Source organism: Etheostoma spectabile, chromosome 9 (assembly GCF_008692095.1).
Source record: "Etheostoma spectabile isolate EspeVRDwgs_2016 chromosome 9, UIUC_Espe_1.0, whole genome shotgun sequence".
Taxonomy (NCBI): domain Eukaryota; kingdom Metazoa; phylum Chordata; class Actinopteri; order Perciformes; family Percidae; genus Etheostoma; species Etheostoma spectabile.
Window position 1 is genome coordinate 12,433,604 of NC_045741.1, and position 25,273 is coordinate 12,458,876.

At 39.0% G+C, this 25,273-nt stretch overlaps 2 protein-coding genes across 27 annotated transcripts in view; one reads left to right on the forward strand and one right to left on the reverse strand.

Annotated features, from left to right (window-relative positions):
• dock7 (dedicator of cytokinesis 7) overlaps positions 1-25,273 on the reverse strand; it is a 53,974-nt gene that overhangs the window by 24,411 nt on the left and 4,290 nt on the right. For 11 of the 26 annotated variants that reach the window (XM_032525016.1, XM_032525015.1, XM_032525013.1 and 8 more), the window contains exons 3-25: positions 24,625-24,800; positions 23,706-23,774; positions 23,440-23,569; positions 23,070-23,282; positions 22,720-22,805; positions 22,552-22,618; positions 21,905-22,054; positions 21,235-21,315; positions 20,863-21,025; positions 19,691-19,833; positions 19,421-19,514; positions 19,107-19,269; positions 10,271-10,388; positions 9,907-9,977; positions 8,459-8,597; positions 8,124-8,225; positions 7,633-7,719; positions 6,606-6,837; positions 5,915-6,079; positions 5,675-5,695; positions 3,743-3,912; positions 2,632-2,724; positions 854-943 (exon numbers count right to left, since the gene is read on the reverse strand). In XM_032525016.1, coding sequence (XP_032380907.1) covers positions 854-943; positions 2,632-2,724; positions 3,743-3,912; positions 5,675-5,695; positions 5,915-6,079; positions 6,606-6,837; positions 7,633-7,719; positions 8,124-8,225; positions 8,459-8,597; positions 9,907-9,977; positions 10,271-10,388; positions 19,107-19,269; positions 19,421-19,514; positions 19,691-19,833; positions 20,863-21,025; positions 21,235-21,315; positions 21,905-22,054; positions 22,552-22,618; positions 22,720-22,805; positions 23,070-23,282; positions 23,440-23,569; positions 23,706-23,774; positions 24,625-24,800 — 2,823 coding nt within the window. The remainder of the gene's footprint in view (positions 1-853; positions 944-2,631; positions 2,725-3,742; positions 3,913-5,674; positions 5,696-5,914; positions 6,080-6,605; positions 6,838-7,632; positions 7,720-8,123; positions 8,226-8,458; positions 8,598-9,906; positions 9,978-10,270; positions 10,389-19,106; positions 19,270-19,420; positions 19,515-19,690; positions 19,834-20,862; positions 21,026-21,234; positions 21,316-21,904; positions 22,055-22,551; positions 22,619-22,719; positions 22,806-23,069; positions 23,283-23,439; positions 23,570-23,705; positions 23,775-24,624; positions 24,801-25,273) is intronic. The other 15 variants (XM_032525014.1, XM_032525027.1, XM_032525007.1 and 12 more) reach the window with 5 other exon arrangements.
• Positions 13,608-17,859, forward strand: angptl3 (angiopoietin-like 3). Its single transcript, XM_032525034.1, has 7 exons — positions 13,608-14,279; positions 14,587-14,697; positions 14,862-14,973; positions 15,108-15,221; positions 15,549-15,641; positions 16,517-16,789; positions 16,923-17,859. The coding sequence occupies exons 1-7, from the start codon at positions 13,752-13,754 to the stop codon at positions 17,105-17,107; spliced, it is 1,416 nt and encodes a 471-aa protein (XP_032380925.1). The 5' UTR covers positions 13,608-13,751; the 3' UTR covers positions 17,108-17,859.

Sequence of the window (25,273 nt, forward strand, 5' to 3'; positions counted from 1 at the left end):
TTGCCGTCAATGCTTCGATTTGATTCAATGACCTACTTCGTTGGATCAAGCCCTTCATTCACCATTAAAGAACTCATCTCAACCCAGTAAGTTTACAAGGGAGACTTGCAGTCACTCTGACGCCGCTGAAAAAAAATAGAGTGGTGCGCACCCTCTGGACACGCACTCAAAATCCTGGCTCGAGATCGACATCATTTTGACGTCACATTGGCGCGCGCACGCTTGGATGTGTCGGTTTTCGGATGTAAAACGGCTCTAAGACACCGTGAGTCTGGCAAGTCTTACTATCGTGTTAACATTTAAAGACTAGGAAGGGACAGCACCTGATTCGCTATCCAAATTTGGAATTTTTAATGAACATCTATATATTACATAAGCACTACCTACAGAAATGGCACATTTTGTTAATCTCTTCAAAACTGTGTGTATTTACTAGAAACATATTTTTTTTCTTTAAAGTAGTCGGTATGAATGTTTTTTTTTGGTGTGTGTGTGTGTGGGGGGGTCAATCATTATGGCTACCTAATTAACCATGTTCATAGGTCTCTTGAAGAGTCAAAGTAATTTGGGAGTTGCACTTTTATAAGCGCACAATGAAAGGAGACTTCCCAGACTAAGTTATCCAGACAGCATTAGCCAAAGTACAACCAACATTCATCACGTCACATGAAACCCCTTCTTAAAAACATACAGAACAAAAGGCAGATCAGTGACATTCAGCATTCAACAAACTCCACAACCATCAAATACGACATCAACCAATCCAGAGGCACACATTCACAGACAAGACAGGTGAGGAGGTGGAGAAAGAGGTGGGCAGGGTTGGCTCCTTCCCCAGTGCAAGTGGCTCTACCTTTTTTGTGGGCAACCGTCCTGTTAAAGTTTGCAAGAAACTGGCGCTCTCAGTGTGCGAAGACATGCGATTGCCACAGCGCTCCATGGCCTATGGGTGGGATGAATGGAACGGTGACAACAAGGTTAGTGGAGGAGCAACCGGAGCGTTGGGTTGCACCTTGTTCCTCAGCACGCAGGGAAAATGCGTCTGCTGGGTCACAAGCACCCACACACACATGCACACTACACACTTTTGTGATCTCTTGCACACACTTGTCACACATGAAGTCACAAAACAATTAGACACAGAAGAGAGCTACAAAACACTTAAAAGTGTTCCCATAATCCAAAACAGTCAAGATACATCGGTAGTTTAAGATGCCTCAAAAGGAGGGATGCAAAATGACTGCATAAAGGTCTAAGAGACCAAGTGAAGACATCATATTGGTTTTCTTTTCCTTAATGTTACAGCCAATGCTTAATGATGTGCAATTATGCATCCCTCCAGGAAAATACAATACCTCAGAGATGTAAAATGGCATTAGGGAAAACCCTTCTTAAAAGGTATTATTATTGGTAGATAGACGAACATTATGTTCCAATCCCCGGTTAAATGCTGGTATTGTGCGCACTCCGTCAATGTTGGCACATATCATTTCATGTTGTAATCTAGCTGTTATTTTATTTTGGTTTCTTGACATTCATAATATGCAATGTGTAAATTTGTGACAAACACAGGCTAATGTCATGGTAACTTAAAATGACAGAACATCTAATAACATGGAGATGAAGGCGAAAAGTGAAGCAGACCAACAGCATCACGCATGTAGACAGACACTCTCATACTCGCAGATATACAATGCTCCATTGACAAGGTGAATGCTATGTATGGTTAGTAGAAAGGCATGCAGTGATCAAAGCTGTGAGTGGGGACTGTGATGTTAAAGCAGAGAGAGTACATAATTGTGTTAGAAGCACAAGGGAGAAAGGGTAATAATAGATGAAATAAAATGAATGCAAAGAAATCTACTCCGTGGATAAAGATAATTTCTAACACTACTCTTTTTCTCTACAACTCCAACAATCCTGTGAAATCTATGCACATAAAAAGATCACAGAATGTCTTGGTTTTGGGTTTTAAAATAACGAAAAACTGTAAACCAACAGGCAATCTTGAAAAAGGAAAAAAAGGAAGGCCAACTATGTCCAAGAAATTGCTGCCATAATTAACTCTGGTAAACTGGCACAGACATTTTTGGATTTAGACCTTGTGTCTTTATTTAAGTACTGAGAAAAAGGGAGGTGTTAGATATGTCAAGTCAAGAGGCATGACACCTGAGACTTTAGCGTGAGAGATAAAGGGTCATGGAGGCGGCTGTGACTCCCATGTGGGATCATGGGAGAATTGTGATTTAAGGTTTACCAGGATACTGTAATATTCAGAAGTTTTGGTCTTTTATGTCTTTGTGGTCACGTTGTATATGGTTTAGAAATCTCTAGTAATAAGTTCATCATAGTAATGTGACTAAAAACCTTCAAAGGCAACTTCAGCTGGGTATAAATTAAATATGTGATCATGACAACACATAAAAGAGAATGTAAAAAAAAAAAAAAAAAGTAAACATACTTATTAGGGAGGATATGTATTGCCCCAATTGTCATCTCTTTCTTTCAGTAACTCTGGTCAAGTACACAAATAAACCAAAACTCCAAATATGCCAGTATCCCTTCAAGGTGAATAAGGTGAGTTGTTTTTGTAGTGAGGCAAAGTGGAGGACGGGGCATTCATAAAACCACCTGCATGGTTTCTGGAGTGGACCCAGGGCTGGATCCCCAGGGGGCACTCTTACAGCCCATGGTGTGCACCCACGAGTTGGAGCGGTCTAAGCCCTAGGCGTGCCAAGGTCAAAGGACACAAGGAAGGAAGCAAGGGAATGAGCAAGCAGCACGGGGAAGGAGGAGGGAAGGAATAATGACAGGTTAAAGAGGTTCAGGTCAGAACTGCAGCAAGATGCCAAGGGCCCAAAACAGGTTAGCTGTCAGTAAATTTAAAATGTAAATCATCACCACAGAGGAGCAAAGCATAAAAAGTTAGTTCTCTTGCTGTCCCTTTCTGTGTAAGAAATAACTTCCCTTCCCTCCGAGACAAGAGAAAAAAGATGTAGTATTAGCATTCATTATTAAACAAGGGGCCGCATTCACTCACTGATCAGATACTTTTGGAATAAATAAAAATGTTTGAAGAGGGAAATCACATATTAAAACAAGACAACATAGATGAAAACAAATACATTAAATGCAATAAAAAGAATCAAAACCATTAGACCGACAAGGCTAAGCTATTCCTAATGACTATTGAAACAATGTGCTATTGGATCTTCTTGACAACAACTGTCTAAAGTGTGTAAACTAAAATGTACTCTCATGCGTTTCCCAACCTGCACACACTGAGCACTACACTTATGTGTGGGTGCCAGGTTGCTGTTACAGCGGTTACAGAGATAAGATGTCCAATCTTATGTTTACGCATCAGTTATATAGTTTACATGTGATAAAATAGCACCCTGGGTCACTGTGCACATGGAAGGCCTCTGCCTTGATGTGTGTTAAGAACTTTAGAGTAGAGTTCAGTACAATCACCTTACATGAGAGTGTCTACAATACATAAAAGAATCAAAGAGAGCTGCTAGACTACTGTAATGTTACATATTTAACTCTGATATAGGCTAAGTGCCAAAAAAAAAACTATCAACACTGCTGGTTCTGTCACATTAGGACCACATGTAACATTTTAAGTTTGAGCACCTCTTTCTCTCCTCAACAGAAAATCAACTGATCTTGAAAAGTACTGAAAAGAAAAGAAGTTATAAGCTTATGTATAACCAAAAATTTTGTTTGACAACCTTACCTTGCTGCCAATGATGGAGCGAACCTCATCGTCAGGAGAGGTGGGTGTGCCGGAAATGTCAGGGTTACTGTTGCTAAGGCTACGGGAGCGGTTAAGGTTAAGGCTTGCTGGTCGAACCGCTGAGCGAGCCATGGTAGCATAGTGAACCGAACCTCCCAACCCTCCCGGGCCTGGGACAACACACAGAGGAGGGAAAATTGAACAACTGGGTAATGGGAATAACTATTTCTACAAAACCAGTGTGGGCCCATGTCATTGGCTGCATGTTAACTCTGCTCCCAATGCACACATTTAAATTAGTACCAAATCTTTTCAAAAAGCTTTTATCTTGCATGTACTGAATACACATATAAGAAGCTCACAAACACATTTATTCATAAAAATATTTATTCTAATCATAACTGGTCTGGCAACCCAAAGCCCGAGGTTTTTTTTCCAGATTTGTTTAGTGACTTATGCATATATTGCAGTTAGGCTATCAGGCATTCTGTATTGCGTTCATATATTTATTCTCTTCTATTCTTCTCTATTTTCTATTAATATCCGAGTCAGAACACATGTAGCCTAGGCATAATTTACTCGTTCCTTAAATGTGCATATGACAATTATTCACCTTATTGATTTATAAATGAATTTAAATGAATTAATAAACCCCTGGACTGTAATATTTCCGATGTGTTTGAGCAACATTTCTGGTCAAAACCTCCTAAATATATCTGTGTTCTCTGAGATTTGGAGGAGATGTGATATTTTGAGAAAAATAAAGTTATAATCGGCTATTACAAGAATAAAGTCACTATATTTCAGAAAAAAATCTACTTGCACCATAGTCTGCTGTGCATTATGTGACTGCTCAGCTGATAAGGTAGATCTCAGACCTTCTGACAGACACAGAGCCCCGTTTGAGACAGATCTGGTCTCTGAATCAGCAAAAGTTTTAGGAAGTGGCTGTACGCTGCTACACATCGGAGTTGGAAAACTGAAACTACGTCAGAAATACACAGAGCTCAAATGCGACACATCTGCCGCAGCATCTCCACAGCAGAGCGCGTCCATTATAAACCAGAAGCTGCACAGACCACGGAAGGCGCGCTGCTCATCTCTATTTTTTCAGCGAGAGTGGACACAAAGCGACGCAGAGGTCTGCTTTAGAGCTCTGTCTGTTTGAATCTAAACCACAGACTGTAAACGTCACATCACGGGAACTTCAGACAAAATCATGAGTATTGCCTTCCTTAACTTTGTGTTGGCATCAGTATACAGTACATACAGAGCCTGTAGGATCAAGCGGTTAGAAAACAAGCAGAAAAAAAAATAAAAAAAATCACTGCAGACTCTCAACACCCTCTCTTTCCTAAATATGAACTTCTGCCATCAGGAATCACATTCTGTGTACCAAGAACAAACAGACTAAAGTTATCGCTTATCCCAAAGTCCATCAAGTTGCTGAACTCCAAAAGTAAATCTTAGCGCAGCAGAGCAGGGGTGCAATAAATACACCAGCACCTTTTGCACTTCGCACTTTAATTATTACAACTTTAATTCTTACAGTTAATTCTTAGGATGTTGTCTGTGCTGTCATTTTGTGTCCTAGACGCTTTGTTGATCTTATGTCTATGTTGATTTTATTTTATGTTAATTTTAGATTTTTTTTTCTGTTACATATTTATGTTCTTAAGCAACAGATTGTAGCATTATGCCCAAGAAAAATTTCCCCTCAAGGACAATAAAGTGTATTCTATTCTATTCTCTAATGTGTCTTGTAAGAAATGGTTAGTTAGCTAATATGGGACTTATTGCAGAAAAACATGTACCACACGTAAAGTGCTCAATCAAAATTTAATATTACTTGAAGAAATGAATGTACTTATGAATTTAGAGGGAAGAATAGTTAAACACAAATTAAGATAAAACGTGGTGGGCCATATCTACCTGTTAAAGATGAGTTGGGGTCTGTGTTGGACAGGCAGAAGACAAAATGGATATGGGAGGGAAAAAAGTAAGATACAAAGAGATAAAAGAAGAAAAATTATGGTAGGTAGGTTTGATAATAATACACCCAATGAAGGTGAGTTGGGGGTTAGATGAGGTTAACTTAAAAGGAAAAAACTGAAAAACAGGTATAGAATAAAGAAAAATGTGAGGTGGTTAACTGCATTGGTAGTAAAATACCTGGAGAGGGTGAGTTGGGGTCAGTGCTGGGCAAGCGGAAGACGTAGTGGATGTAAGAGGACAGCAGGCCGTTGCGACCATGCATGTCCTGGCTGGTGTCCAAGTACTTATGAAGCCGGTTCACTATGGATGCCATGACCTCGAAGGATGCCTGGCCGAGATTCACTAAACACATACAGGATGACCCAGATAAGATCAGAAGATTATCACACAGCAAGACATTTCTCAGCCTACATATTTACACCTTTTTATGTCTCCTATTTTACAAATATTTTGGAGGTGTAATTATTCAGATGGCTGTCTTTAGAAGATGTGGGAATGGTCCTTTAAAATGTTGACTTTATATAAGGAAAGTTTGCATGACGTTGCAATGTACTCTAATTATGTGTAAAAACATAATACTATATTTAAGACAGTTTATTGTAACTGCAGATGCAGCAGTGGCAAATCTGAGCTTGATACGGGGTGCTACCCAGTAGCAAGGTTCCCTGTTGCCATGACCAAATTAAGGAAATTGTGTAACCTTAACTTATATTTATGATCTCTGTAAAGAAAAGGAAATCTAAATCTACAGCTTGAAGTGGGACAATTGATACCTAACCGTACTTGGCAGATTTACCATCACCTCCAAGCTGTTCCTAAATCACTATGTGATCTCATGCTTTTATTTAAGTGTAAAACAATATCATACCTATCTGCCCAGCAATGACTGGCGGTCGCACTACAAGCAACACCAACTTGTCAAGTAGAAGGTGAAGGAATCGAACCACTGGCTCCAGTTGGGAAGAGTTGAGCGCTGCAATGCTGGACTTCAGCTCGGCCTCCAGGTTGTTCTCCATGATGCGCATGTCTCCTATCCTGACTGGGAACATGTGCTCGTCCAGGGCGTGTACCAAGGCAAAGAACTTATCCAGGTACTGGTCCTGGAGAGGGAGAGTGATAGGGGTATAAAGGAGAGGAGAGAGTGAGAAATGTGTTGGCAAAGGAAATGCATTCAAGGCAGTATAGAAATACACAGATGGTAAAGGAACAGAAGAGAAGAAGAGAGAGATGATAAAGATAGATGTAACGAAAAGAAAGCAAAAAGAAAAAGCTTAGAAGAAAAACACCATAACAATGTAACAGCAGAAAAAGGCAAAGGAGAAGAACAGGGGAAGAAAGTCGACAAACAAAAGTAAGCTTGGATCTACTCGTCTGTAAGTTGGCTTACCAAGAGGAAACCACAAAACGAACGTTACTACAAGCACACAGTAGGATCCAGCAAGTCTAATCCTCGCCAGGAGCAGTGATTTATGAGCACATTAGTCTCAGTTAGGTTCCTTGGGACCACAGTCAAGGCCCCCCCTCACCCCAGCCGACACAGAGATGGAGTAGACCTCAGTAAATTACTACCCAGGCAAGCTTCACCCACTAACAAACTGGTGCTGTGGAGAAGTTAAATGTGAAAACACTGTGTTCTTGTTAAATGATAACCAGTGTAATGCTTATGAAAATGGTCCTACAGCAACTGATACTACATTGAAACTACTCTTCTTCATTCCTGAAACACAGGTTATTTTAGTCATTTAAGGTTTTAATTTTCCAGCAGTATTTTCTCTCTGCTCAAATGTATAACAACAGGGGTGAAGGGTAAGAGTAGGAGCATGACAGGGGATGAAGGTTAATCCCCAACTCCCCAAAAACAGTGTCAGTAAAACTTCTTTATACAGTACGGTTACCTGTGTGTGAATGGTTGAAACAGATACCACTTCCACATTGAATACACCTCGATGGTTGTCCACCCACTTCATTCCTGGGAGAGGAACCTAAAGTACAAAGTAAATATGTGCTGCATTGGCGAAATGGACATTTTACAAGCAGTTGTAATGAACATTTGGTCACTGTGCATAGAAGGCTGTTTTTTTCTTTTCTTAAATCAAAAAGGTTTAAACCCCTAAGTTAAACAAAGAGGTAAGCAAGTATTGATGTTGTTCCTTTTTTATATACTGCATGTTTTAGGGTACTCCGGGACTGCCATCATGCTGCTTTTTATAGGACATTACTGTTAACATCTTCTAAAACAGAAACTGCAAACTTGGAGAGAAAACAAATATTACAGCTGCCCTTTAGAAATACCTTTATTACCTTGACCTTTATAGCTTTATTAAATTTATACTGGTTTCATATTTATAGTGTAAAACAATTGCATTCTTGAAAAACAGTGTCTTACATCTGGTGAGAGAACAGAGTAGGATTGCGGTGGTTTTTCCAGAGACACGGGCAGACAGAAATGTCCCGTTCGCAGACGCCCATTCTGCAGCATGGGGATCCACTAGAAAGAAGGAGAAAACATAAATTGAAAGAAAACACAAGACAAAAAAACATTTTTCATTGAGTACACACTCTAAATTTACCAGTCAGTGTGCAGTTGTGAATGAGCATGTCTAAGTTTAAACCTTTGCCAGCAAGAACATTGCAATAGTGAGTGAGTGCAAATAGCCATTCCCTACAGCCGCTGTAACAGCCTGTGTGGTGATTGTAGCTGTGCCAGTGACTGTTATCTACCGTGTATCCCACAGGGGTCTCCAGTGGTGTGTTCTGCTTCTGCTGGCAGCTGACGTGGTAAAAGGTGAAGAGGATATGGTGGTGGTCCGACAGGGAGGCAGGCAGCTTGATCTTGACCTCATCATGAAAGTCAGGGGATCTGTTGACAGCAATAAGTAATAATAATGCAAAGCTATTTAACAACAATGTTGCAAGACACTTTATATTTAATAAATTGATAGATTAGAAAAGACAACCACCCATAATAGACAGGCTTCAGAACTACGTAGAAAGGTTTGGTCGTAATGGTCAGGACGCCATCTTAACAACATTCTACTTAAAACCTATAGTGCTAAATATATCCACAACAACTATGGATTTCCCACAGCCATAACACACAATATAACCAAAACGATGGCTCACTTTAGACAAAGCTTCTGCCAATGGGTACCAGTAAAATTGTTAACCATTAAAACTCTTTTTTGGTTTTAAGGCTACGACGGTGCACCTGCTTTTTACCTGCCCATTTATAACCTGGGAATCTGTGCCTCAATAGAGCAGGGGTTCATAGTGAATTCAAGTGACCTAAAAATAAAGAAATTACTTAGGCATCATAACTTACTTTGACTGAATTCTTTTATTCCTGCATTGCAGCCCAATGCAAAGAAACAAAACCACCCCCAACTATAGCGGCCCAATAAACAAACTCACAAGGACTGCCTTAGGCTGGAAATTAACAAAACTGTTTAAAAAAGGTCACAGAAGGACCTTCATTTGTCATGGGAACAAACATTTTGAGAAAGAATTATCAAGGAGGAACACTACTTGGAGCAACTTTTATTGTAGTGAATGGGTTATTGGCTGAGCACAATATATCAAGGCCAAGTACAAAGGTGGATGCTTTGAGATGACAAAATATTTCTTATAAAAAGAGTAATTTTCGTGCCTTGTCATTCAGCTGTCTTCATACGTTCGTTTTGACAAGAGAAATATTGTGCCACTTTTGAGTGAAATGCAGACTGTAATTGACCATTACCTATAAGCAGTTCTATGGGCTGGATTAAGTCCTGGTGCATGATTGTGATTATTCACAGGTTTATTAATTGTGTGTGTAATTTGGTGTGACCTCTAGGTGACAAATGACAAACCGCTGGATGTCGTAAAAACACCTGAAAGTGTAGATAAAATATTAGAGACCCTTTGGCTCTGATGTAGAGATGGAAGAAACAAGTGTCAAGGATACCACTTGACAATATCCAGGTAAGGTTGACTTCAGCTATTCTTTAATGAACGCCAATAAAGGTTGGTAGAGTAAATGTAAAATTAAAGAAGGACGATACTGGACCAAATGAAAGCATGTTATTGCCATTTATATTATTTAGGTCAAAATGTTGGCATATTTAGATTGTTTTTAGCAACGTTTCCTCCCCATTCCAATAAAATGTTCCAAACAGCACTCATGAACCTACCTGTTATGGTATACCACAGCAGTATAGGCCTCTTTAGCAAAATCTGCACAGCTGGACTTCCCAAATATCACCTGGGGGATAAGAAAAATACTGACATTCAGGTGGTTATGAAGCCATGTAACAATTAATTATTACCATTTGTCAACATGTATTTTGCCTTAGCATATTTGATAGTATGCACACAGCTGTAGAATAATGCAGTAATGTTACATTGCAGAGCTTTGCCATACAATCACACTTTACCATCAAATGGCAAAAGTCCTTAACTTTCAACACAGCAACACATACAACTAAGATGACTGATTAGAATAAGATACATTCAAAAACAAGAATTGTTTTCTTTTCTCTTCCCAACATGGCGTACCGGCATTGCATTGTTTGGATCCTCTCCATTCATAAATTGCACTTTGACTGTGATGTTGCGGGCAGAGCCTTGGCGGTTGGCAAAGTTAAGACTTTGAGGGTTCACATACAGCAGATTCCTAAAAGACAGACATGTACATGGACACAAAGAAACAAGACACAAAATAAATTATGTCATTTAATTAACTGCAAAGAATTATGTCAATCTATAAAACTTTTGAGTTAATGGTTAACATCTACAAAGGCATCTGAAGTAAACCATCATAATTTCAACGTACAACATTAATTTCATAGTATGTGAAACATATGATGGGAAATAGCATTAGCTTGACAGCTCTAGAGGTTGACAGATCACCAAGAAAGTAACAATCAAGTAAACATTTCAAATGACATAATATTACACCAATCATCTGTGGGCATTAATTGTATGGCGGGCCTTAGTTGATTCTGTTTCATTACTTGACAGCTAAAACAACTTGTAAGAAATTTCAAATACGTTTTGGAATAAAATACAGAAAGTGGTTGGGGAATTTTACAATACTAATCAATGTTGTCAATATTTTCAGCAACAGTAATGGTACTGTATTGTCAAAAACACTGGTTACTAAACTGATGTGAAGTGCGAGGAGGTCCTACAATAGGAAGTGCAAAGTAACCCGGGATAAGCTGAGAAACCGCAATGACGTAATCAAGTCTATGGGGGATGGCTCTGCAGAGACCACAGCTGGAATAACATCTGACAAGGAAGCGTGGGAATCTCATCGGTCTTATTGTTAGAATGATTCCCTTGTTCTGTTACCCTAAATCTAGCATGTCCTAACAATAACAATGGCAGTTTTAAAGTGGGCTGTTAAACTTGAACTGAAATACTTTGCTGTTTAAAATTTGTAATCCCCATAAAAGCACAAGGAAGAAGAGCCGCTGATTGGTCAGTTCACCTCATCAGATTCAACTCTGGTTAATAAGTAAACATGAAAAATGTAAAAGCAAACTCTGCATTGCAAACTATTGGTCCATCAATATACTCCAAACTGTACGATGATGGCTACTCACTTTCCCCCTTTTGAAACCAGAGGCTACATAAGGGGGCAAAGTCATTGTTTGTGGAATCTATACATATCTGAACAAGTTTTTCACCAGTAGTACATGTAACAAAGTCAATATCTAAGCAACTCTTTCTAGGCAACACTGTCACCATTTCACACTGATTTTACACAAATTCTTTTAAATCAGTATGGTTAAAAAACAAGAATTTTAAACAAGCCCAATTTAGGTTAGAGTTTAAAACAAAACCGGATCTTGGATCAACAAATCTTAGATTATCACTAAATTAAGTTTAATTTAGCTGTTCTTAGTCAACTCAGGTGTGTCTCCTTAAAGTACGTGAAATCAGTGAAAAACTGGTCAAGACATTAGAGATCTGCTAAAGCGCAACTAAATATAAACAGACAGATGCCAATTAAGTGCTAAAATAGTGAGTGAACATGACTTTTATTTTCTCCTTAGGTTTAACAAAGGATGGGGCGGTGCTGCTGGATGAAGGTATCCACACTGTCCAACCATGGAACAAAGGACTGACTCACAACATGTTGTCAGAGAGGTCCTCTGACCCAGAGGTCAACACAAGAGGTGACCATTGGATGGAATTACAATTGTAAAAAGGTACCACGGCAATATCTCAGGGATAACCGAGAGTATGCATGATAAGAATCATTATAGCAACTAATCCAGCAATATGGACAATTTAAAGTTGGACTTAAATAAGAAGGCAACAAACTAACACCTCTACAAAACAAACATGGCATCTTGTTATTTACTACTGTTGAGGTGGTTCAATGATGATTTATCAAGTGAAAATTCAATTGCAAATTTGAACTTGATCAGAACATGGCAACTCCTGAGGGAAAGCAGGCCACGTCAGGTTCAAACCCTTAACCCCGCTGCGGCTAAGCCACAATGCTGACCACTTTGCTGCTGGCATGACGGATACTGAATATCATTACCAGCTTTATGCTGATCAAGCAAGTTCATGGCACAGTCACTCAGTCTGTGGCCAAGTTTTTCTTTTTCATGGGACCCTTTCGTTCTGCTCTGTCCATATAAAAAAAAAAGTAGCAGTCTCTCATTGCTGAGAACTGAGGTAATCCATCCTTATAACCGCAAATTACTAGAGAAAGCTCATTAAGATGACTGTGTGGTATTTTAATGTGCACTGTAACAGCCTACGTGTCACAATGTTTCCATTTAAACCAATGGACTTTTTTTTCCTTATTATGCAACAATATCTTCCTTTTCCATACAGGACTAACCAGCTGACTAATGAAAAAATACTTAATAAACTTATAACAAACAGTAAAATTATATAAAAAATGACATTCTCAATGTATACATGCCTGCATGACCGAGAACCAAGGCTTTTTTTACACTACACAACATAACAGGACACGCTTACTTTGAACCACACAGCACGGAGTGCCAAAAGTGTAAATTTTATATTCCAATTAAATACAACACCAAGTCATTCCACTGATTACTTCCTCCTCCCTGTCTGACTGAAGGTGGACATATTTCACCAACACTGCAGGTCTGCATTAAACAACTTACTAAGAATTTACCATAAAGATTTGTTTTTACGACAGTACTGACAGCAACGGAAAGATCCTTTAAAATCTGCAAGCTAATCCGTGAACTATATATTCCCCATTTCATGTCTACTGGCATTAAAAAATATCACACAGGCATGACAAACTTGAAATAAAAAAAAGTGACAAGGCCGAGCAATAAAACCAAGATGATAAGTACACACTGTCCATACTCTCCAACATCATTCATGCCCAGAAGCTCAACCATGGCACTGATGATAGGCTCACTCCCCTCTCCACACAAAGAGAGAAGGAGAGAGAGACAGCGCCTGATGCTGGGCTGATTCAGCACGATGCTAAATCAAACACAAGAGCATTAATTACACAGAGCATTATCAATCAGGGCAAAGTGTGTGCAGGGTTATAAGGTTTGAGATTGATCAGACTGACGATCCATCAAAACCCTGTGATGGCTATTGTTGGCTTTCTGCTGATCAGCTAAAGCTCTGCACCACAGATGGAGAACGGGTTAGGGTGTGGTATGGAGAGGGGACTGGGGTTAAATGGGTTGTAGAGAAGGGGGGTGGAGTGTATTTGTCATTTGCTCACTGCTGTGATTTGTTTGTTTGGGAGAGGGAGGGCTCGAGGGGGATTTGGGAGGAGGTGGGGTACAGAGCTAAAACATACTATAGTAGGGTTTAATGGTCAGCTAATCCCCCCCCTCCTCTACTGAGTGGGCAGTATATAACACAGGGCAGCCTGCTGCTCTCACATCATTTAAACCGCAAGGAAGTCTAGGTTATAGGCTGAGAGAAAGGAGGTACAAAGTAGAGGCAAGCAAGAGCAGTGCAGCACTGTTAGAAAATATTCCACAATACAGGATTGGACAAGAAAGTCACAATGAAGCTGTTTTGCCTGTTGTTGTTGCTAGCTAGTTCCATTGCTGCCGTCCCTCTGGAGTCTTCAGGTAGAGATGAGTACCCCACTCTGCCCTCCCAGGCCCTTACCACAGCACCAAGCCCAACCGAGGCAAAGTCTCGCTTTGCCATGCTGGATGATGTTCGTCTACTCGCAAACGGCCTCCTTCAACTAGGCCAGAGTTTACGGGAGTTTGTCCACAAGACCAAGGGCCAAATCAACGACATCTTCCAAAAGTTGAACATTTTCGACCGCTCTTTCTACCAGCTCACGGTGGTCACATCTGAGATCAAGGAGGAAGAGGAGGAGTTGAAGAAAACCACCAATTTCTTGAAGGCCAACAACGAGGAGATCAGGAACCTGTCGCTGGAAATCAACTCTAAGATCAACGGCATCCTTCAGGAGCGTACACAGCTGCAGAGCAAGGTTGGGAACCTCGAGGAGCGGCTGAAGGGACTGTCACAGAGCATTATCCCTGCTGATCAGCTTAGCGAAATTACAACGCTCAAGGTAAGCAGCGCTGGAGCAATTCCTTTGGGTTCCTTTTCAAGTTTGCGTCAGTTAGTTGATGATATGTGCACATTAATATAGGTGAAAGGTTCCCCAAAAGTGCACTTAATGTATTTCAAATTCCATTTTGCTACTGAAAATGATCAATAATACTAATTTAAAAAAAGAAATACTGAAGACAAACATCAATTCAACCTGTAGTTTTCAGTTTGTACAATTAATGTAACTCAAAAGGTGCTCTTTAAAACACTGTAAATTACAACACATGTTGTATGGACAAATAATGCTTTTATTATGGTATTTTCAGGAAGTGATTGAATCTCAAGAAAAAACAATCATCAATCTGCTGAAAGCTGTGCAGGAGCAGCATGATCAGCTCGACAACCAGAAATCCAAGATTAAAAACCTGGAGGACAAGGTAACAGCTGTTAACTGTGATTACCTAGTTTGGTACTTAGAGCTATTCATGTAAAGTCTGCTTTATGTGGAAATGGAATATTAATATATGGGGAGGGAAACTTTGTTTTTTCAGGGGCTGACAACATAATTTAACACCGCAGATTAATTTTCATTCTCTTGCAGCTAAACTATGACAGCTTTCAAGATACAGTCGATAAGGCAATGGGTTCAGACCCTGCAGCTCCTGATATGTTTGAATATCTGACAGGAAACACAACTGACCTGGACGTGAATGGTAAAATTATTTTAAAACTATTATAAGTTGTAATAAAATGTTGACAAACAAATATGGTCTTAAAATAAAGGAGAAAAACAAAGGTTTGGGAAAATGTGGATGCAATTATTTTGATTTTCTTAATTGTGTTTCAGGCCTCCCCATGGATTGCAGTGAGTTGTTTAACAAAGGAGAGGAAAACAGTGGAATCTATGTTATCAAGCCAAACCAATCTGAGCCATTCAACGTTTACTGTGAAATGAGTTCAGGTGGGTGAGACTACAGCAATCTAAGCTCAAAATGAGAGCATCAAAATACCGTTTCTGTATTCTGAAGCACTTACATTTCTACGATGTATAAAATTAAGTATTGTCATTTATGCATGTTTCCAATCAACAAGCAAGGAACAACAAACAATAGGTTATCAAGCTAGATAGCCATAGGAACAGGTTATTCTAAAGGGCAGACAATGGGGGGCCTGCCCTTTTACATTCACATTCTCTATGATTAGGAGGCTTCCTGATCCTTGTGTAACCTTTTGTGTGGTCTTTCCAACGGAAACGTCACTCGAAATATATTTCTAATCCGTTCTATAGATGGGGGTTCAACTGTCATCCAACGCAGGGTCGATGATTCAGATTTTGACCAGACATGGGACAAGTATGAGAAAGGCTTTGGAGATCTGGAAAGTGAGTATTTTTTTAACTCTTTTCATTCAAAATATGCTACTTTTAAAATTTGCCAAAACTATACACATTTGATTTAGACTTTTTCCTTTCTTGTAATAAATACAAATTAGTTAACAACCGTTAAAGGAGATATTGTGTATAAATGTGAAGTTAAGTATGTAGTTCAAAAAGTACCTATCCAGAATTTGAGTTTATTTTGGTGTAGATTTAAAGTTAAAAAATATATATAATTATCACAAAATAAAAGCATCTAAAATAGCGCTACAGCACTGGAACAATTAAAGTGAACACCACCTTAACTTGCACAGACTTTTTGGTGAGGGCGGGAACATTTGCCGAGTTGGCCTGGAGATAGGAAATAGTAAGTGTTGCAAATCAGCCCTGAACTGACAAGTGACTTCTTGTAATATATGATTACACAGGAAGTTTTTTCGGCAGCTTTTCAGATGCAGCAGTCATTCAACATTTTAAAGTAATGGCTCCTGCAGCCATGCATTTTAGCGGCTACTACCTACTTACCTAATGATTATTCCTTACAGTTTAGTGTAGCAATCCACTGCAGACCAAAGGAAAGTGTCTTACAAGGGACAAAGTAAAAAAAATAAAAAATGGTTGAATAACTGAATAGAAAAATAAACTATCAATACTAGAAAAAGGGTGGGCCCAAGGAATTTCCTATTTTAAATCAATTGTAAACTTCTGTGGATGGTACCAAAGAGACAGACACTATCAATTATAATTTCTTACTTATCCAACAAACAATGTCCATATAAATAAATCTATAACCTTTGAAGATGTTCTGCTAACAGACAAAAACATTTTTTTCACAAAAGAGATATACTAACAAGAAAATAACTGACTGATGTGTTATGCAGAAGACTTCTGGTTGGGCTTGAAGAAGATCCAGAGCTTTACACAGCAGGGAGATTACATCCTGCGTATTGAGTTGGAGGACTGGAAGGACATGAAGCACTGGGCTGAGTATAGCTTCTCACTGGAGGGTCCCTCCAAGGGCTACACCCTTCATGTCAGCCACTTATCTGGTGACCTGCCAGATGCCATGGCCAACAGCACCGGCATGAGATTCTCCACAAAAGACAGAAATGATGACAGCCACCGAAACTCCAACTGTGCTCGCAGTTACACAGGTAAACAGTTTTACAAGCTGATTCAGCAGCGGTTTTTTTAGTAGATTAAAAGCCCATATAGAACAAAGTAATTTTGTTAAGACCAAATTCTGTTTTTTTCTAACTTATGTATGTTGTCCTGACCCTTTGACAGGTGGTTGGTGGTTCAATGCTTGTGGAGAGACCAACCTTAATGGAAGGTATTTGTGGTCGAGGGCAAAAGGACGCTCTATGAGAAGAAAGGGCATTCATTGGAAGCCTGGCACTGGGCCCTCATATTCCCTCAAGATGACCAAAATCACAGTACGACCAGCTCTGACTGCTGAAAGCTTCAACTGAAGCTGAACAAGTCACGCATTTTCTTCCAACACTACTGGGATTTTTCACAAACAGTAATAATATATAATGCTCAGCCAGAAAGTTCTATAGAAGTGGAAAGTGAAGTAACAGACAAATTCTTATTTTATCTGCACCATAAAGCTGATTACTTCCTATCAGCGCTTGTTAGAGGCTGGTGCTGAACAGATAATAGGTCAAAAAAAGTCACTAGTCTGAAAATGTTAAACTGTCGCAATGATGCAACCGTGCCACACAGGCCATCAACCTATTGGGTGTGATCCGGCAAGGACAGTAGACTTGTAATTATGCAACATCTCCATTTGCATCACATTTATTGATCCACATCAGCAACCTGAATCAGTGCTGGCTGCAAAATGCCACAGTACTGCAGTTGGAAAGAGGACTATAAGCAGAGATTTCGAAGTGATTCTAACAACTGAGATTGCTAGGCTGTCTGTTTAGTGAACTTAAATGTATTTGACAGCTTCTATATATTCTATATATTTAAAATGTATTATCTTGTGTTGTGAAACTGTTTCCCAGGGGTCACAAATACTAACAAGTTATTATAAAAGGCATGCATATTGTATAAGTCAATGTTCAAGAGAACCACTGCTTCTCCAACATCACAAAAAGTGTCCATTATGGTAAATTGTTGCCAATGAAGGTCTTATCATTGGTGCCCTGGCATTTTACACAGTTTTATGAAAAACTATCTACAGTGGGGGCAATATCAGCAGTCAAATACAGTACAAAAATTGAAGATACAAAGCTTTGGCAGCATGATGAGGTTTTTCCCTTTGTTTGTTCTATGTTTTTTTACTTTGTAAAATATTTAAACCATGTTAATGCTTTATATGATCTATGCTGGTATTGTTAGAAAAACATGTCCTATGTTATTGAGTCATATTGACTCCTGTCCAATATCGCAACAAAACTAACTGTATTGTAAATGTGCCTCATGCTAACACGTCACAATGACAAGCAGCGATGTGCTCTTACAAATCATATTTATGAAGACAAAATAAAAATCTTGAATAAATTGACTATCTAACATGACTACATTTTTTATAGTGATGATATACTACAAATAAAAGTTTAGAGGGAAATAAACACAAGCCAAGAAATGGCCTTGAACCCTAGTATTACATGTAAAATGACTGAAACTACCATCACAGTCAGTAAGAAATGTAAAAGTAACAACTTTAAAATGATTGCTAAAACAATATATTAATTCAAAATGTGGATGCTTCCATTTGAATGTGTCCATATTGCTATCATCAGCAAATATACAGTGATTATATGTGGCTGTACAAAGTATATATCCTCCTGCTTAAAGCTTATGAAAACAGGGTTGTTTTTTAAATTAGAAACCTAGTAGCACTGTTCAGGTTCAATGACCTCATACAGTATAGTTGACATATATATTATACATGTATACTAGGAATGTATACATAACAATAAGGCTTACTTACTGATAAAAAAGAACATTCAAAATAGCATAAAGAATTCCCTTCACCCAGTTATACTGACTCTCAATTAGGTCAGGCATTAGGTAATCTGTACTGACTAAATTATCACTGAAGTGAGTTGGCAACTGGCTCAGGGAGCATGTGGCATTATGCCTATTTTTATCTATATTTTCTAAAAGACAATCAACATAACTCTCAAAAAAAAAAAAGAAGCTGGTGGTGGTAATATCCCACTTTAGTCCTTGGATAAGTACACATTTCCCAAAAAAGCAGTTAGAGAATTACTATTGAAAAACAATATTTGTACAGATGTTAATCAACATGTAAGCCAACAGAGCCTGAATGACATGAAGGGCTTTGTTTAAATACGTTTCAAATGGGTTAATTGATTCACTCAACCTGTTGCAAAAACACTTTATCTTGACAAATCAAAATACTCTCCAGGCAAAGTTGACTCAACTGAAAGATAAGAAACAAAAGCTCAGGTTTGCACACTCTGGTGTGCAAAAACAAAAAAAGGTTTTTACCTGTATGTGGTGTTTGGCACATAGACGTCCCTGGCAGGGAACTCCAGGATCTCCCTGGTGGGACGTACCCTGCTGTCTGGGTAAGGTTTGACCTGTAGAAGGTCAGGGGTCAAGCAATAATGGGGATTCTCTGGAGCTGGAGAAATGTCCAACTTCAACTGGGCTGTGGTGACAGTCACAGCACACAGAATTGGAAGGTAAAGAGAAAAAAGTACAAATTATTTTAAAAACACAAGTCAACACCAATTAGAGATGAGCATCGGGCGAACAACTTATAACGGGATAAAGAAACAACTCAATCTACATGCTTGTACCTGTGATGGGTCTGAGTCTCCTCAGCACTGAAGAAGGCCTTCTCATGTCTGCTAGGAACTTATACAAGTCCTCATCACTCAGTCTGTCCCCCTCCTAAAACATATGGATAGTATTTAATTTAAGAATTACAAAGAAAAAGCAGAACAGTGTATGATAAGCTAGAGGACATATCCGTCTTTGTGTGCATGCATCCTAAGAAGTGAACAAAATATATCCATAAATTATTTCAGACTTGTGTTTTTGTGTGTCGTATATGTGGTTGTGGAGACCTGTTTGAAGAAGTTGGTGATGGTAAGTGTTGCAGGTCTAAAGCCTGTCAGACTGCATGACTCATCTCCAGTGGTGGTCCTCTCCAGGGAACGCCTTCCCATGATGCTTGAGTTCCTCCGTTCTGACCATGAGCCTTTTCTCTCTACATACAGGGGAAAAAAAATATTTATTTATATTGACAGCTTTTTTTTTTTACGAGATGCTACTACAGGCTTAAGATTTATCCCATAATGGTGTGACAGAACGTAAACATGTCTGTGATCTGCCTAGCATTAAAAAGACAGCCACCTCAGTCAGCATTAAAGATACCATTTGTCATTTATTTAGACAAATAGTTTCATGAGTTCTTTTTCACACAAGTGTAACAAAAATATTGACAGAAACCTTATATTATACACTTTCCAATGTGTCCACTGCCAAATAATGTGATTTTTTAAATTAAGTAAATTAGATCAGAAAAGCCATTACTCCTCCAAGTGTCAACTTTTGGTCACAAAACAATTGACATACATGTTTGTTCATGTTACATACCTAAGCCTTAACAGAATCCCCTCAAGTGACCCGAACAAATCGTCACAATAGGTAAGGTAATAGTGGTTGATTTTTTATTTTTCAAATCCCGTTTACCGCTTGTTTTTTTTTTTTTAAATGTAAAAAAAGTACAATAATAAAATACATTTATTCTTGCTGAGCTTGTGCCAAATACCAAAAATGGTCTTGGTAGTTTGAAAAATAATGCTTGCATTTGGTTAAATTTCACAACAGTCTCAGAGCATGCCAAAATCACATGCGTCTGAAAATACCCTCAGACCCCAGAGGGTTAAAGGTTAGACAAACAATCACCAAGGTCAAACTCAAAATAACACACCAAGGATCAATATGGCTTAATGTTTTGTTTAGATGGTTTGCTCTGTTTGAATTTCCCTTGCTTACTATTTACTGATGGAAACTTGTTTTTAGATAAAGATTTTACAGTGTGGTAATGTATTGACTGTTACAGTCTGCAACCTGATAACTATGTGACATTGAGGCCATTGGCGGGTGGGGGATGCATACAAATATTAACCAAGTTTGTTGTGGCTCCACACTTTGTCTGTTAAAAAATTGATACTGAGATATTGTATGCTGACATTTACAATCCAAAGGGTTTTGTTAAAAGGTAATGTCAGACCTGAGAGACTCATCTCCAGCTCTGTATCTCTCTCGAGACTGCCAGCACTGTTCACAATGTTCATTAGGTGGATGGCAGTCCAGGCGAAAGGCATGCGGTAGCGGCCAAGACGTTGGCAGAACTGCTCTGACTGGCCACGGAGCTTCTCCAGCTTCTCTTTATTCTACAACAAAAACACATGGTTACTTAAGTTAGTTGTATCTTTGATTTTTTTCAAAGAAAAACAGCTTGTAAATTATATTAAACACGTGGCTACCATAATGGATAAAAGACAACATACGTATTATCTGTAATAGTTTTATAACAATGGACCCGGGACAAGCCTCAACATGTTTTATTTGCCATTCATCATCTAATTCCCACTGATCATACCTTGGCAGCATCTGACTCTTTGAAGACCATGTAGGGCTCAGCACACTCTCCAATATCACCTTGCTGGAGTACCTTTTCCAGCTGGGGACAAAGCACACACTTGTGGTCACCATCCTCACACACAGCTTCAAAGTGATCATACAGGGAAAACACTGACCATCAAATACGAGCCAATCGTATTTAAGTTACTGGCTCATATATAGGGTGACACTTTGGATACTACGTTTGAAAAAGCGGACTTATTCAAAACTACTCGAGAGCACCAATGTAACACCTGTTCCTACAGAGTATTGCATTATGAGATTGTTGTAAACTTAATTAGGCTAGCAAGTTTCTTCAAGCCCTTTAATAGTGTGTTTTTGTAGGATGGAAATAATGATAAGTAGAAATGTGTAGAAAACGTCTCCTGGCGTCACACAGCAACAGACTGAATCATCTGTTGCGGTCACTTTAAAGAAAAGATTTTAAAGGACCCGCTTCTCCTTGGACTGAGAATATCTTGGGGAAAGTTTCCAAATAAGACTTAATAATTTCCAGAAACAGGTTTTGGATCATCTTATAATCAGAGTCGTCTTACATTCGGTGAAATATGTCATTAATACTCATTTATTTATTTATTTGCAAAACAAGACTTGACAAGACAGGGGAAATTATATCATAACTGTCTGACCTTGATGACAAGGAAGACATCCTGGGAGGGATATGTGATGGAGAATATGGCAGAGCGTGCCAGCGTGGAGATGGCTGCTGTCTGAATGTGCGGACGCAGCATCCCCTTTGTCTGCTCGGAGTTTAGGTCAAAGAAAAAGTTCTCCGATATCTGAAGGACACATCCAAACAGACACACAGATGATTATCGCAATAGCATAAATGTAATCACATAACCACTCAACTACAATTAACATTCAATCATAATTTTTGAGTAAATGGCTGTGTTCCTGCAACCTGATTTCTTGCTCCTGGTGGCAAACAAACTAAACATTATTAATTATCATTATTATAACATTTCAGTGTCAAATGACTCACTTGTAAAAGCAATGTATATGAGAGATCTACTTATCAAGGCAACTGCTACCCTCTAGTGTTTGTCAGGTAAAGGGAAGTGGAGGGAACCAGCAGTGGGTGATTTTCTTTAGATAGATACATGGTTCCAGTGTATGATTTAACTGCATTCTTACAAGCATAACAGGGCCACAACATAAAATGTTATAGTCCACATATCAAATTCGTTTTGGCCTCCCAACAATTTTAATGGTTTGCGGAAGTGACCCAACAACTCAGGGCTGTGGAAGCACTGAGGAAAGCATAACAGCTTACCTTTTTCTTTTCCTTGACATCGTATAAGGCCAAACTAGCAAATATCGGTTCAATTTCGATCTCAAACCTTCAAGGGGAGAGCAAAAGGAGTGGGTCAGCAGAAAGCAGCAGTTAAAGAAAAGCAATAAAAGGCTTTTTTTTCCTGAAAAAAGTCTGTCCACCACTTACTTCAAGGACAAGCACTTGACGAGTAGCCTCTGGCCAAAGTGTTCTTTGGGTACTTCAGGCACACAGTGGCGCTCAATGGGCTCCTCCTACACATTTACATAGAAGATCGCATACAAAACAAAAGCTGTAAAAATCATCAAAACAATTGTGACTGTCAATGCCGTGATGAAAAACGCTTAGTTTTTTTTTTTTAAACAAAGAAAATAACTGAAATACTGGGACTGGTTTTCAACACTAAGATTAATTTAATCAACCCACAAGACATTCACAAAAAATTACAAAATGTACAGTGAAATGTAATGTTGACTAGCAGAAGAAAGTTCCAGCAAAGATAAAACGGTCCACTCTACCTCATCAAGGGCGGGGTGCAGAGCAAACAGTTCACGGTGGCGGTTGGCCTTGCGAATCTCTTCGTTGTGCCTGTCAATCTCCTCATTGGGGGCACGGTCAAGGAGGTGAGGGAGGAGGGCATCTGGGAGCGAGTTCTTTAAGTCAAAGATGCTGCAAGCCCAGCTGCCCCGTGGGGTGTCATCTATAGACATCGACCGCCGCTTTAGGTCGTCCTACGGGACAAATGACACAAAAAAAGTAGTTTCAGAATTTTGGTATAAATATATATCAAAAAATACGTATGGTCATCCAAATAGGTTTATATTACCAATCTGAAATAGTTTTAAGAGGAGATCATAAAGTATTCTTTACCATTGAATAATTTTGTACCTGGTCATCCTGGTAACTGCTGTTGTCTGGCATCTCATCAGCCTCAAACACTTGTTTGGGCAGGCCTTTCTGACGCTCCTTCTGCTTGTCCAGCGTGTTCGGGTTAAAGCCTGTACCAAGTTTGTGGTATCTAAGGGGGAAAGCAGTAATTTACTTATATATTAATGCTCAACATAGTCATAATATTTCACAGATTCTGTACGTCAGTTAAAGAGTGAAAGTGGGTGATTAAAAAACATGAATAATTCCACAGAGTGCAGTCTTACTTTCTGTTGACAATGGCCCAGTCTTCTGTGTAGGATCTGACACTGTCTTTGACATGAGCATCAGTGTCCCTGCAGCCAGAAAAATCAAACAAGCTTCATTTCTATATTTTAATAGCAAAAGTCAGACCTCAAATGCATTAGTCTAAGTGAGTAAAGATGACAGTCTGCTAGGCGGATGTCATTTAATCTTTGTGGTACATCACAAAGTGAAGTACACTTGCAATGTTTAACCGCCCCTTCTGACATACCAAGAGCCAGAGCTACAGTAATGCCATCAAGCCCCCGGCCCCTTTCATCTTTAAACATGTGGTGCAGCGTAAAGACTAAGCAGCAGCAGTTTGCTAACTTTTTCTAGCAAAAGTCCAAAAGGAATAAAAGAAACAAAAGAAACATACACTAAAACACCATCCCTTATTTTCTTTAGATATGATATTGATTGGTATGACTAGTTAAATTATATATGAAACTTCCTGTGTGCAGCTTCTAACATAAAGCAGCAAAGAAAGCTAAAATGGTAGAGTTAGCACAACCTCATGGCTACATCGCACACAATTTAAAGAGGGTGGCATGACAAGTAATAACATGTTGAAAATGCAAAAATTATCACACTCAAAATTTTTAAATTTAACAAAACATTGCTCATAAACTAATATGAAAATGAAATGTTCAGGTTCAAATTCCAATTTTCTTTTACTTAATTTATTTTGTTTTTCATAGATTTAAGTAACTAAATCATCTAATTACAAAACATATAAATGGAATGGTTTGATAATAACATTTGAAGATTTAATATATTTAAAAAATCTCTAGTTCCTATGAAATACCCAAAAATGAGAGAAAACAGTGTTTCAGAAAATGTGGTGTGACACTGTACACCTGCTTCTATCACCTTCAGTATTTTAACCACCAGCACCCTTACCCTTCCTCGGGGACGGCTTGCGCCACTGTGCGACACTCCCTGGGTGTGTGAATGACTTCAATATCATCTGGGGGGAACTCAATAAGATCTCTTAGGGGACCCGACTCAACGATGGGAGGGTGCGTGATGAGGTACTCCTCAAAATCCACTGGCTCCACCGCCTCTGTGAGGGGAACCTGGTGGGCGATAAGAAGGAGAGATCAAAGGGATGGGAAAAATGAATTAGCTGTGAAGACTTCTCTAGTTTAAGGCTTTATGGGCTTGATTCCCCATACAACTTCTGAGGAAAAAAGCAGTTATGGATTATTAGCCATTCTGTTAATCGGCATCACGTACAGCACCAACAGGTCCAAAATATGAGGTCATTTCTGTTGAGAGAGCAGTTCTAGCTTATGGATCATCTTTATTTCTAAAAAGGAAAAATTACTTCTAGGAAAGATGCATGTGTGATTTAGGCAAACGCTTTAAAATGCACTCAACCTGATTCAAGTAACCAGATTAACAAGTGTGCTATTTCAAGCTTAGACCAATGGTTTCATAGGTCTTACAGTACTCTGCTTCTAAAATAACAAACCCACCCACGGGGAATCTTTGTTTCAATGGGTTCAGTTTAATTGTGTGTGTGTGTGTGTGTGTGTGTGTGTGTGTG